General features: G+C 48.4%; 2 protein-coding genes across 4 annotated transcripts in view; both read left to right on the plus strand.

Annotated features, from left to right (window-relative positions):
- The window catches only part of arhgap32b (Rho GTPase activating protein 32b), an 86,048-nt gene extending 81,049 nt beyond the window's left edge, over positions 1 to 4,999 (plus strand). For all 3 annotated transcript variants that reach the window (XM_030101701.1, XM_030101702.1, XM_030101703.1), the window contains 2 exons: positions 208 to 878; positions 1,447 to 4,999. In XM_030101701.1, the coding sequence (XP_029957561.1) occupies positions 208 to 878; positions 1,447 to 3,564 (2,789 nt within the window). In that variant the 3' untranslated portion in view covers positions 3,565 to 4,999. The remainder of the gene's footprint in view (positions 1 to 207; positions 879 to 1,446) is intronic.
- A 2,429-nt stretch (positions 5,000 to 7,428) lies between these two features.
- Positions 7,429 to 10,420, plus strand: h3f3c (H3 histone, family 3C). Its single transcript, XM_030101705.1, has 4 exons — positions 7,429 to 7,562; positions 8,739 to 8,882; positions 9,030 to 9,183; positions 9,315 to 10,420. The coding sequence occupies exons 2-4, from the start codon at positions 8,755 to 8,757 to the stop codon at positions 9,441 to 9,443; spliced, it is 411 nt and encodes a 136-aa protein (XP_029957565.1). The 5' UTR covers positions 7,429 to 7,562; positions 8,739 to 8,754; the 3' UTR covers positions 9,444 to 10,420.
- Positions 10,421 to 13,863: the final 3,443 nt, after the last annotated feature.

Consider the following 13,863-nt stretch of genomic DNA (forward strand, 5'->3'; position numbering starts at 1 on the left):
GAGGTGGTTTTCCTCGGGGTCCCAGCAGCTGATTCAGCTCTGTGTTTCTTCTGGAATGTGTTTAAGCCCCGTGTTGAACTGCCCCGATCTGCCCCCCTCCTGAAGCACCTGAAAACCCGCCCGCCTGCCGTCATTCACACTGTCTTCTGTCGTCTTGCTCATTTGTTCTTCATCTTTAGAGCGCTTGTGTTTCTGTGTCCCTGCTAGGAGTTGTAGATCTGGACTCTTCGAAGGACCTCACCCCTCGTTCCCTCAGCTCCGCAGCTCCCTCCTCTGCCCCTCCCCCCCCTCCGCCTCCTAAAAACGCTGCACGTATGTTGGCCCTGGCGCTGGCCGAGTCTGCCCAGCAGGTGTCCATCCAGGCCCAGGCCCGCTCGTCCGAGCCCCCCACACCGGTGTCCCCCCCACAGCTGCCGGACACCACCGAAGTCCAGGACGCCTCGCCGCTGGGCCCGCTGTTTCAGGCTGCCTGTGAGAAGGAAGCAGGAAGAGGGGGGTCCCCACCACCAGCACACAGCTACACTCCAAATATCACGGCGGTGTCGTCTGTCCAGTTCACTTCCAGCCCCGCCCTGCCGCAGCAGCCCCCCGAGGCAACCGGCGGGACCGCTAAGCCGTCGGACGGTGTCAAGTCTTCTCCAGGTCCGGCTGAGACGCAGCCAGGATCAGAGGCCACTCCTCCAGACACGCCCATCTACAAGTGTGCCCCGCTCCCCACTTCGGCCGGCCTCAAGTCCCCCGCCAGGAGGAGTCCGGAGAGGCAGCAGCCCGTCTCAGGACACGCCCCGCCTCACACGGGCTCGTCCAGCAGCACTCCGGCCACCACGCCCGGCGGCGGCGGCAAAGACGCTGCAGTCCTACCACAACATGTGCCTGAGGTAACCCAGCTGGAGCTCATGACATGGGCTCATCTGAAGGGTTTGGTTTGTTCCGCATATGATCAGTCCGTTTGCTAAAAACAAGCATTATTTTAAATAACGTGGCATAAAGAACATGTGCCCTGATGAGAGAATGTACAGACTACAGGGAGAGACCAGGATTTAGTGTTCCCATAAAGCCAAACGATTCAGGCTTTATGGCATTTAATAAGTCCTTGCATCAGAACTCAGTATCGGCAAGCAGTTAAACGTTAGTACTCGTACTTATACTCATTCTGTAAGAGGTTGTATCCTTAGTGACATGTCATAGTGAAGAATCACCTTATGGAGAGAGAGAAAGGAAAGACACTGTGGTAGGTCTCCCAGCTGTCCAAGCCAGCAGCAGCCTAACTCATAAATGGTGTGGGGTAGCTTCAACCAGCTCTAAGTATAAGCTTTAATAAATAGAAAAGTCTTAAGTCTAACCTTTATCGTAGTCCCACATCTTTGGTTCTTTTCACAAAAACAGTGGTAGGTGTTCATTGTTACCTTCATTGTTAAAGATTTATTGTGTTCTGTTGTTTCCCAGGTCAAACCAGAGGAGACTGTTCCACCTCCAGTTCTTCCAAAACCTTCAGAACAGCCACCTCCAGTAGCTCTGAAGCCTAAAAAGCCGGCTGTCTCACTGCCCCAAACCCAAAGTCAGCAGCAGAGCCAAGCTGCGACCCCAACTGCTGCTCCGGTTCAGACCCAGCCTCAGCCCCACCTCTCCAAGGCCAGCGCCAGAGTGGCCCCCACCTCTGCTGAGCCTGTGGAGAAGCCTTGGGAGGCCATAAAGCCAGTCCAGCCCTGTACGGAGTCTGCGAAATACCACGACTCGTACGGACCCACTCCCCCTCCCCCCCCAGTCCGAACCATGGAGAGCAAGCTGGCCACGGCGGCTCTCAGCCAAACGGAGGCGTCCTACCACGTCCTGGGTGAAGCCCCGCCTCCTGGACACCCGGACGAGGCCCCGCCTCACCACCCTCATTCTCCTCGGAAAGCTTCCACTCATCAACCAGCCTACCTGTACCATAAAGGAGAGCCCGTCTTGATCGACCCTTCCGGAGCGGCGTACTACCACACCAGGCCCGTTCCCGTGGGTCCGCAGTCCGTACCGCACCACTACCGGCCCGACACCCTCCCCCCGCACTACGTGTCGAAATCTGAGCCTCAGATACCGTACAGCGCCCGACTGGATAACAGATACAGCACTTTAGGCCCCCGGTCGTACCACCACTCCATGAAGTCCAGAGGGAACCCCCGCAGCGTGTACGTCTCTCCAGGGCCCGGCCACCCGGGCTACAGCCACGACCGGCCGCACGGCTACCCCACCATCCGCAGGGTGCACTCGCTCCACGTTCCTTCCACGATCCGCTCGGTGCCCATCCAGAGGACGGAAGTCCCTCCGGACGACGACATGTTCTTCTACCACCGGCCGGTGTACCAGTGCAAAGCCTACCAGCAGCCGGCCCAGCAGTCCTCGCAGGCCGACTACCACGTCACCCAGCTGCAGCCTTACTTCGAGAACGGCCGGGTCCAGTATCGCTACAGCCCGTACTCCGGCGCCGGTCCCCTGGAGTCTCCGTTTTATGACATCGACCCGTACGGCACCATCAGGGTCAGGCACGTCCACGCCTACGGCGGCCGGGACGCGGGAGCCGTTGCCGGGCGACCGGGCGGAAAGGCCAGCGGCTACCACTACCTCTCCCGCCACGTTCTCCCGCCGGGAAAGGAGCACAGCTTTGTGAGCAGAGACATGCCCCCGGGTCACGGGGCCAAGGAGGCCGCCGCTTACCTGGCCTGGGATCCGGAGGAGGCCGAGAGGCTCCGCATGCACTCCATCCGCAGGGAGAGCCGGGCCCGGCTGAAGGTCAAAGGTCCCGTCCTCTCGCAGTACGACAACGTGGGCCTGTTCACACCAGCAGACATATCAGGATACGAAACCCTGCACCTGCGCAGCAAATCGGACCCGGGTAAGGCTGTGCTGGTAGCAGCCGAGAGCAAAGATGGCCGCTACCTCCCCAGACACATGGACCCCGACACGCTCATGTACCTGGAGACGGACAAGCACGTCCAGGGCGACAAGTCCGACGGGCTCTCCAAACAGAGCGGCTCCAAGAAATGCCAGTCCTCCCACTCCCTCCCCTCCACGCTGAGCCACAGCCTCTCCCACCCGCAGGAGAGCGCCGACGACAAGCCGTGCGGCGACGGCGGCAGGTCCAAACACTGGCAGCAGGAGTACTCCAGCAAGAGGACCTTCCAGCCGCGGTACGAGTGCCCCGAGTCCGAACACCACCCGAGCAAAGCCAAGGCGCCGGGCGGCTACCACGGCGCGGACGACCAGCCGCCGGCGCGCTCCAAACCGGAGCGGTCGCACAGCGTCCGGGAGCCGCAGCAGCACTACGGCAAGCCGGACCTGGACTACCCGTACCAGAAACACGGCGCCAAGACGGCGCAGTCCCACTACGACAACCTGGACGATTACCACCCAGTACCTCAGCCTCAGGCCCCGGTGCAGAAGCGTGGAGGCCCCGGCTCCTACCCGGCCCCGGGGTTCTCCGTGAGCCACAACAACAGAGCGTACTCCACGGCGCTGGGCCAGGGGGCCTTCATCCAGACCGAGCTGGCCTTGCAGAGGCCAGAGACGGAGATCCGGACGGAATGAAGCATTTATGAAGGGAAGGAGAGACTCTGATGAGCTCCGGCCGAGCAGCCTCTGCAGGACAGTGGACTGTTGTATCTCGAATATTTTTGCCTCTGTATTTTTAATGAATTGTAAAGAATATTGTAAGACTTTTTACAGAAAGTCCTGAATGTACCTGATGTTATTGTCCATGAGGTCATGTTATTGTGATTGAATGAGACAGTAGCCGGTCGTAAATGTATATGACCTGAAAGAGGTACAAAGAACAGGAACCACTAAAATGTAAGATTATATATATATATATACAAAATATATATATAAATAAATAAATATAAAAATTTAACTATACAAATAGAATTACTAGTAAAAGGGATTTTTAGTTGTATTTGTTTTTTTTTAGATGGCGCTGGGTATGAGCATCAACTGGGACTAAGGTTTGCATTTTAGAAATGCATGCACTCTCTATCTCTTACAGAACAGTTCTGTGTACTTCTCTATCCGTTGCGTTCTCTCTGGATGTTACAGCACAAGTCGTGAGAGGAGGATGTGCGCCGGCTCTCGTGTCCACGTCGGGGAGCGATGAGGAGCCGCCATGGCTGACTTTCAATCCGTATAGTGGTTATCAATGTCTTATTTTCTCTGTGACTGTGCCATTTTTATGTAACTTTGCTATAAATCGATTTCAATGACTTGTGATAGAATGTTTTGGTACTTGTGTGTTCTTCGTTGGGAGAGGGACCAAACGACTGGGCACAGTCCTCGCACATACGGGATAAAGACGGAGAGGGTGGCTGGATGGATGCCTGTTGTAGCTTTAGAGGTGTAAGAGGTTGTTTTGGGTTTTTTTTTGTTTTTTTTTACCCATTTCTTTCTGTTCTCCATCTAACTCCTGGTACGACTAACAGAATAAAGGTGAAAACGATGTCCTGTCAGGCGAACGCGGCTCCGCAGGAGAATCGGCTCGGTTGATGAGAGCCTCGGATTTTGTTCCTGCAACGACGCCACATTTTGTTTACTGTTCTTGTCATGATGCACAAACAGTGTGAAGGTCACCTGAGACTGGGTTGTTTTCTTTATTAGGCTTATTTTTTACCACCTCACTGCTTCTGAATTTAAATCTATGAAGTTGAATTCTTTTTTAGGACACGTGGGGCCATTTTTTTAAAAGCTGCAAATCCTTGTGTAGTACATACAGCTGGTATAATACTACGACACCTTCTTGGGCATAATGACTGGATTACAATATGTTTGGAATCTGTCTAAATCCAGGTTGTACTCTGTAACTGTTTGACTTCTTTATCGCTTGCAGGTTTTGCTCCTCTTGCCTTATCTAAAGCCTCGACCTTTTCAGATGTGGCGCTGAAGTAAGGCACCGTGTACTTGAATGTGAAAACACTCCTGTCTGAAACTAGAGGTCTCTAAAGTCAGATATGAATTAAATAAAACTGTTCAGGAATAGCTATTATCTTTGGGGAGGTTTTTTTTTGTGTGTGTGTGTGTGTGTGGCTGTTCATCGTGTCCGTAACACACCCGAGTCTGTCCTGACAGGTTTGGTGAAAACTGGCACTCATGTTCAGTACGGATTTTTTTCCTTTGCCTCCTGAAAACCCTGCAGACCTTTGATCGCTGGTTTGCCAGAACATTGCAGTGAAGCCAAACACTCGCATACACACCCACTGTCACCAACATTTAGCAGCCTTCAGAAGCGATCTGCAGCTTGATCTGTTAGGAAAGAACGTTTCTCTGAGCTTGGTTTGGAACTGTGCTTTCTGGGAGAATCTTCTGAAGAGAATAAGTCCTCATGAAGTTCTTCTGAAGATTTCAAATGGTCCATTGAGTTGAAGCAAAGCAAAACTAACACTCTTCACACAAAGCGGAGTCTAAATCCACTGCAGTGAAAAGCAACATTCATGAACCTCCTGTGTTGCAAAATGAAAGATAGCGGGTTAAACCAAGTGTGAGGTGTTAAAGTGATCATTAAAGGCTAAAGAATTTGCATTTCCAGATTTTTGCCTAAAGATTCGGTTACATTTACAGTTTCCATCAGCTTATCTTAATATAGCTGTTTAATCAAAGCTTCCTAAAACAATGTTTATATTATAGTTTTTCCTTCTCTTGTCAGTTAGACCTGTTTTCTCAAACTACACCGAGGTCTGCAGCCTTCTGTCACTCTTCATGACCTTCACCCAGTTAAATTCCACACCGTTTCTTTCACAGGTCACAGTTCCTGAAATAGCCCAACTCCTCCACTCTGGTCTCCTCACAGCTCACCTGTTCACTCTCATAAGTCCAAACAAACTATTGCTTCTGCTGAGAAGGACACTGGATTCTTACTGCAACATTATTTAAGTTGTTAATAAGACATTGTCTTAAATGAGAATGAGGAACTTTTAAAAAATCTGTTGGTATTCAAATACGTTTCGGTTGATTTTTACATATGAAATCCTTATTTTATTATTCAAATCAAAGCAAACTTTATTTGTAAAGCACTTTTCATATCCATTGAAAAACAATAAGTGCTAAACAGTAAAATCAGCATTAAAACAAAGCCACACACACACACATACACAGACATGACATGACACTGAGCATCGCGGGAAGGTATCCCATAGAATAAACACAATGCTTAAATAAAATACAACCATTAAAATGATTTTCACATTTAAGCTTTTTGTTCAAGTAAATTGCTGTCAGTCATATTTAGATTTGTATAAAGTGACACTTGGAAAGACCTTGAGATAATTGAATGTTTCTTGAAATTATACTTGAAGATTTATCATAACGTTCAGTCAATGCTTCCATTGCATGGATAGAGAATTCTGTATAATAAAATGTCACTTTTTAGCTAAAGACACGAAATCAGATTAGGCTTTTCAAAGGATACCCAAAGTGCTTAATCACGACAAAATAACTATGGAAAATCAAAGTATGTGCAGTGAGGAAGTGTTGAAGGGTTCAGATGTGGAAGCCAGAGACCTTCAAAGGGGGAATCTGAAGGTCATTGCGAGTAAAACTGTCAATGGTTTTATTACTTTCACACTTTCATAACTGGATTTGTTGGAGATAATGAGGACAAATTTCTAATGCATTAGAATCCATGAGTGTTAAAATGGATGCAGACTACTCTAAAAACTTAATTTTAAAAGCCTTGAACTCAGATGACATATTATTATTGCATTTATGTGAGATTAATTGATTACTCTAAATTCCCTGTTGATGTGAATATGGTTGTCCTATGGTGGACTAGAGACCTGTCCAGGTGAATCTTGCCTTCGTCCATGGTGAGCTGGGATTGGCTCCATCACCCCACAACCCTTCACAGGATATTACGGAACAGTAAATGAAGATTTATAAAAACATACAAAACTTTGGGAATTTAATTTATATGTGCTTTTTTTATTTATTTATTTATTTATTTATTTATTTATTTATTTATTTATTCATTCATTCATTCATTCATTCCCAGGCTGAATTATAATGTGGTTGTAAGCACTCTGCTTACTTGTTGAAAGTATGTGGAGCCAGGGATGGGGCTTTTTGTTCAGCTGGTTGCATGTTCTCCCTGAGCATGTTTCTTTTCCTACTGGTTCCTTCACACAGTCCAAAGGCAATTTGATGTCGTTCGTGAACGTAAACTTGGCCTTAGGAGTGAGGATGAGTGTTTCATATATTCTATGAATTTGATTGGCCTCTTTTCATGCTTTCTATGGGACAAATACATTTTATGTTAATCTCTTTTACATTTTGTAAAGTTTCGGTTGGTAAAATAAACACTAACAGACTAATTTTAACATAAACACAAACGGCAGAGTGGAAATAAAACAGCGTAAATAAAACCCGCCAAAGTATAAACATTTGGCGGGTTTAGACACATTGCAGCGGTGCATTGTGGGAGAGAGATGAGTGACTGGGCGCCATTTTGCCCGCTCAGCTTCCATTGTGTGAGAGAGTAAAAATCTCAAACCGCAAGCAACAACACACTGATTCTTCAAGGAGCAATCAAGGAAAATCTGCCCGTGGTGAGTACACAGCCTCTCTGTTTTTTACACAAAATAACGTTATTTGTTGTTTTGTGACAGAAGTGTGACAGATGGAGCTGATTGAGAGTGGCATTTGTTGTTATTTCGACGCAGTGAGAAGGAAAAAGCTCCAATGTGAAACGGCTCCGGACTTCCACCGCAGGAAAAGCTGCTTCACTTCCAACGGCTCCTTCCGAGCTTTATGCGTTTACCGCGCCAGGCCACCACACGCCTGTCGGTCGATTTAGTAGCTGAACCTGTCTCCTACATTTTGTCTTTAGCGTGTTGTGTGCTCAGTTTGTGTTTTTATTGAAAAACGTTCGAAGTTTCAGTCCTGCTCCTCCTCTGTATCGGCGGGCTCGTTTCTGTCTGCGGCCATAATCCTGCGGTAAGAGGCGGGACCACACGTGCAAGCCCCGCCCACACCCGTGTCGTACTCACACGCAATTGGCTCTTGAACGCACCTCCGTTGCTGCGGATTGGCTCGTTTGAGAGTGACACCATGTCCAGCTCTGTGATTGGTGGATGCCGTAGCCCTCGGTTGCTGATTGGCTGGGCTCGGTGTGTTTTTAGCCTGGAGGAGAAGTTCTCCCGGGAGAGCAGGCGGAACTTCAAAAGTAGAGTTTGAAAAAAAAAAAGACATGCACAATTCACATTTTAATGTTTTTAATAAAGCCTAAAATACCGTGGAAGCGCCACAAAGCAAGTCGTCCATATGCAGAGTTTTGTGTTTTCACAGGTTCATTCTCACTGTTTGGCTTTGATGCTGCATTTCACTGCTGGATCAATAATCTATCAACTGGCTCAGATGCCACTTTTTTATTTTATTTATTGAAACATTGTGAATAACGGTGTATAAAGTAAAAACAAAGGCTACTTCAGTGGGAAGATTTCACTTTGTTGTTAGTTAAATTCATAAACCTCATTTTTTTAAATTTGATGGATTTAATATTTGTAAAGAGAAGTTATTTTTTGATTCACAGCCACACCAGAGACTTTGATTTTCACTAAGAGGCGTTTTTAGTGTTTTCTTTGCAAGAGGAAGGAAACAAATCTTGGTTCCAAAATGCAAGTTAATAACAGAAGTTGAGATAAATCTGAAAAGGTCCAAACATTTACAGCGAGGAGCAATCTGAGACATAACGAAGGCATTTAATGAAGCTGTTCGATCTTCAGGTGATCCTCTGTCGTCATGGCTCGTACCAAGCAGACCGCCCGTAAGTCCACCGGAGGAAAGGCTCCCCGGAAGCAGCTCGCCACCAAGGCTGCCCGCAAGAGCGCTCCGTCCACCGGAGGAGTGAAGAAGCCCCATCGTTACAGGTGAGAGTCTGACTGACAGCGCTGGGGGAGGCTCAGGTTGTTCCTTTACAGTCAGACCAGGAGAACTTCAACCAGATGTGTTCCCTAACTTAGTTTCAGGTGAGTGCTTTGCATCAAGGTTCTGAAGTGTGCGCGGTTGTGTTTCAGGCCCGGTACCGTGGCTCTGAGAGAGATCCGTCGGTACCAGAAATCCACCGAGCTGCTGATCCGTAAGCTGCCCTTCCAGCGCCTGGTGAGAGAGATCGCTCAGGACTTCAAGACCGACCTGCGCTTCCAGAGCGCCGCCATCGGAGCGCTGCAGGTCTGTCTGTGTCTGTGTGTGTGTGTGTGTGTGTGTGTGTGTGTGTGTGTGTGTGTGTGTGTGTGTGTGTGTGTGTGTGTGTGTGTGTGTGTGTCACTGTGTGTGACCATGTGTGTGTGTTTCCCCTGCAGGAGGCCAGCGAGGCCTACCTGGTGGGCCTGTTCGAGGACACCAACCTGTGTGCCATCCACGCCAAGAGGGTCACCATCATGCCCAAAGACATCCAGCTGGCCCGCCGCATCCGTGGAGAGAGGGCTTAGACCTCTGCCATGTTCCGCCCCCCCCCCCCCCCCCCCCCCCCCCCCCCCCTCCCCGCCCCCCTGCCCCCTCCCTCGGCCTGTCCAGCTTCTCGGTAGATTTTAGAGTAATCCTCAATATGAAGAGTTAGGAACATGTCGAAGTCTGGTCTCTCCTAGCTTTTCTTTAGTCTTCTACAAATGTTTTTAGGGTACTTTCTTGTGCATGTTCAGACTTTGGCTGATCAGACACACTCTCACACACTCTCACACACTCTCTCACACACTCTCAGACACTCAGAGCAGGATGAGCTGCTGTGGACCAGAGGACGCAGAGGGCCGAGGGGCTGGTCTGCTTAAGGGGAGCCGCAACTTCCACAGCAGGGTGCTAATAAAACCAGCCCCAGAGGCCCCCTGCACCCCTCTGGGGCCCCAGGACCCCACGGATGTGTGTTTGTGTGTGTGTGTGTGTGTGTGTGTGTGTGTGTGTGTTCTGATCTGCCAAACCAAACAAAACTACAATCTGTCGGTTGCTTCATGTTGTTGATATGGTGTCTTTTTCTTTCTTTCTTTAAACATGTAATTGACAGAGGAGCACTCCTTCCTTCACCACGTCCAAAACTAAACATGAAAAACATGAAAGTAAACGAAGGGCATGATTTTTGTTTTCCTTCTTAAACTGATCTGATTTAGCATTTTGAAGAAACAGGAAGGGCTTCTTCTCTTTTCCAAGCAGACGTCTATTGTTCCGGCAGCCACACGGGGGCGCTGCTGCTCCGTGTCCATCACTCTCCACTGCGTGTGTGTGCGTTTGTGTGTGGGTGTGTGTCCCCTGCAGCTTATTCTCTGTCCCTCTCTCCAAATTTGTGATACACGATATAACCTCATATTTGTTTTCTTTTATATTTTTCTTATTCCTCGAGATTTTCAGACGTATAAATAAGCTGATCTTTGTATTTTCCAAATTTCTCATATTATGGTGGTAATAAATAGGTGTTAAACAAACCTGTGTGTGTGTGTGTGGTGTGTGTCATATTTACAGTGTTTCCCAGACAGAACGACAAGCTGGTGTTTCCCAGAATAAAGTCAGATCTGATTCATCCAGACTGGATGAGGCGGTAGCGCCCTCTGGTGTTCGTTTTTGTGAAACAAAATAAAAAGGTGACATTCTGAGTGAAAAAGGCGCAGCTGAGAGCAATCAGGAGGAAACAGACTGAACCTGAAACAAGACACGGACTTAAGGAGTACAGCCACAACACTTAAAACAAGGTGACACAGAACAGCAGAAATACCACAGTCGAGACACTTTTCACATTTTTTTGAGGATTTAAAGTCACTGTGATAGATTTCTGTCATAGAAATTAACTCAGAACTTCTGAACCGAACAAGTGAAGAACAAAATGAAAAAAATGCACAAGTTGTTTCAAAGTAGTGATCTGATGTTAAAGAAGAGCAGTTTGAAAACGCTAGTATTTACAGAACTGGTGGAAGTTACTGGTTTAATCAAATTTTTACATTCTACTGCTTATGTCGCAATAAATGGAGCTGCTCCTGGAAGGTGACCAGGAACCAGATAGTCACACTGCCACAGCTCCAGCGATTCTCTGTGGAGGAGAACCTTCTAGAAAGACCACCATCTCCGCAGAAGCCACAGTTCAGCCAAAGACACACGGTGTCCGGTCTGGAGTTGAAAATGCACCTGAAGGACTCTCAGACCATGATAAACCAAATTCTCTGGTCCGATGAGACAAAGACCGAATTATTTTGTGTGAATATCAGGCGACATGTTTGGAGGAAACCAGGCAGCGCTCATCACCAGGCCTCCAGTGAGGCACGGTGGAGGCAGCATCATGCCTGGGGAACGGTTTTCAAGTGGTAGGAACTGGGAGACTAGTCGGGGTACATCCCGGATGAAAACAACTCCTGAGCTCTTTTAGCTCACACTGGGCAACGGTTCATGTTTCAGCAGGACGATGACCTGATGTACAGAGCCGCATTATGAAAGGAGCGGCGCTGAAGATGGCTGTGCACCGAATCCGACACTTCCTCTCCAACCCGACGGACATGGAGAGGCACTGCAAAGAGGAATGGACCAAACTCTCCAAGGTGTGCTCAGCTCGTGGCATCATATTCAAAAAGACTTTTGACTGCTGCCACAAGTGCTTCAACAAATTTCAGAGCAAAGGCTGTCGTACCTATGTACATGTCACTTCTTTTACAAACATCTCAAGAACTATTTTGGCAGATTGTCAGTATGGAGTGTTTTGTGTTGAATTTGGTAGTGATGGACAGATGAAGCTTCATGAAGCTTTTTGAACCACTGTCTTTATTTTCTGACGCCACTCGGTGGTGCTATCTGTTGATGAAATGTTTGAGAGCACACTTTATTTCCAGTCCTTCAGCCTCCATCTTAGAACGAAGAGTGCCATCTAGTAGCTTCAGAAAATAAAGGCAGTGGTTCATAAAGCTTCATCTGCCAACCGCTAGAGCTTTGAGGGAAAAAAAAGCTACTTTTAACCAAGATGTTGAAGGTTAGGGGGCAGACGAGGTTTATTGTCTCTGTTGTTTCTAAACAACTGAATATTTGTAAGGATACAGCTTTTTATCCGCTGGTTCTTCATGTGAACCACAGAATATTTTCAATCTGCAGATGATGTGTTCTTGTTGTCAAACAGTGCATGAAGGGACAATACAGAGGATCTGGAGAAACATGGTGTGGATGTGGATCTGGAAGACCGGTAGAAGAGATGGATGAGTTCATATAACTCAGGTGGGTCATCAAATCAAATCAAACTTTATTTACAAGCACCTTTTATATCAAGCACAGCACAAAGTGTTTTACAGCATTGAAAAAAAAATTGCAATATAATAACAATGAAAAAAAAACTAGCTACGAGGTCTGTGACTGCTGGATCGTGGAAGCGGGAACTCAAGGATACACCAGTGGACGTGGGCGCAGCAGAGAACACAGCAGACCCGGAAGCTGAACGCGGGCCTTTAACACCAGCTGCATCGTCTTCACACTGCTTCAGAGCCGGGAAGTGGTTTGAGAGGGGAATTGGAGGTGGAACTGCTGTGACTTTGGGCTCTCGTTTGCCCCCGATCACACCCTCTGCCAGTGATCGCTGGTGGTCGGGTGTAGAGCAGGAGGGAACCCAGGGTGGCGAGTCATGGGCGGCAGCAGAGACAGCAGAGGGGCGCTATCACCAGCGACTGTGCGTGAGCCACCTCCATGGACTTTGCCAGCATCGCGTCTTTGTCCCTGAGTTCATCAGACAGCCAGCGAATGTCCTCCCTCAGGTCAGCGAGCTTCTTATTGGCTCTTGCACGGTGTGGGTCAAGTCTGGAGTGCATTGCTGCAGGAAGCTTTGAGGCTGTCAACCGCTGATAGCGCAGCCTAGCTAGCTAGCTAGGTGCAAACAAGAGCCCAAAGCCAGCCGTTTGTCATACATCTGTACCCCGGTCCACATGCACAAGATCACACCTCCGATCTCCGGTGATCGGGTTAAGCAGAGCAATGTTACTGCTCCTCTCGCTCTCAGTGCAAAGAGTGGAGCTGATGAGGATGGACGGAAAACTCCTGCTGAAACCAATATGGTGGACGATGAACCGAGCTGAGAATCTTTGAATCAACAGTTTGCGACGTGAAGGCCGCCTTTATGGCTGAAGCAGAAGCTGCAGCAGGTCATTGATAGAAGTATGAGGAGCACACGAAGGCACATGTCAGTGCCGTCATGAGTTGAAGAAGAAGAGACTCTTTTTTCAGATTTATTGGGAGGAAGACCAGTTGCTGGAGTGTTTCAGACCTACATCGGTAAACTTGAGCCGTGTTTCTGAACAGACTTCTCTCTGAAACGTCTTGATGGCCTCTCAGACCGTCCAACGTCCTGCTGGTTTCCCGGCGGTTCACCTTCGTCAAGGTCTGCTCAGCGCCGTCCATCCCCCATCACATCTGCTCCTCCCCGGGATTACGCCGCAAATGTCTGTCTGAAGCACTCAGGCTGAGGGGGGAGGGGGAGGAAGGAGAGAGATTACAAGTGCAGTGTACCCTGAGAGTGGGGTTAACCAATCGGGGCGAGCAGACGCAGGAGGATTAACCAATGGGACCGGGAAGAGGGAGGGCGGAGGGATTAAAGCCAGCATGGAGCGGGATTAGGTCAGCGCTGAGTGCAGGAAAATGCTTTGAAATGTCCATCTTTGTACGCGTGTCAGCGCGCTGGATTTTCCAGGGCCGGGGATGCTGATCAGCGAAGAAACATGTAGCAACGAGATACAGAATCAGTGACATTTGTTCAACTATTGGTCATGTTATTTCTCTGACAAGTTAGATTCTATAAAAGTTTTAAAAATCTATGTTAATTTTTGAATATTTATGAAACTTGGTCGTTCGATGTAGCTTTGGAAATCACGAAACTCCCAGAAATCAAGAACAAACGTGTTTGGT

This window comes from Salarias fasciatus, chromosome 10 (assembly GCF_902148845.1).
Source record: "Salarias fasciatus chromosome 10, fSalaFa1.1, whole genome shotgun sequence".
NCBI classification, from domain to species: Eukaryota; Metazoa; Chordata; class Actinopteri; order Blenniiformes; family Blenniidae; genus Salarias; species Salarias fasciatus.

What these genes read in the sequence shown, in the direction of transcription:
- h3f3c (XM_030101705.1), top strand. Translation starts at nt 8,755, where the DNA reads ATGGCTCGTACCAAGCAGACCGCCCGTAAGTCCACCGGAGGAAAGGCT. An exon ending in AAGAAGCCCCATCGTTACAG is followed by an intron (nt 8,883 to 9,029) that starts GTGAGAGTCTGA and finishes GTTGTGTTTCAG; the next exon opens with GCCCGGTACCGTGGCTCTGA. An exon ending in CCGCCATCGGAGCGCTGCAG is followed by an intron (nt 9,184 to 9,314) that starts GTCTGTCTGTGT and finishes TTTCCCCTGCAG; the next exon opens with GAGGCCAGCGAGGCCTACCT.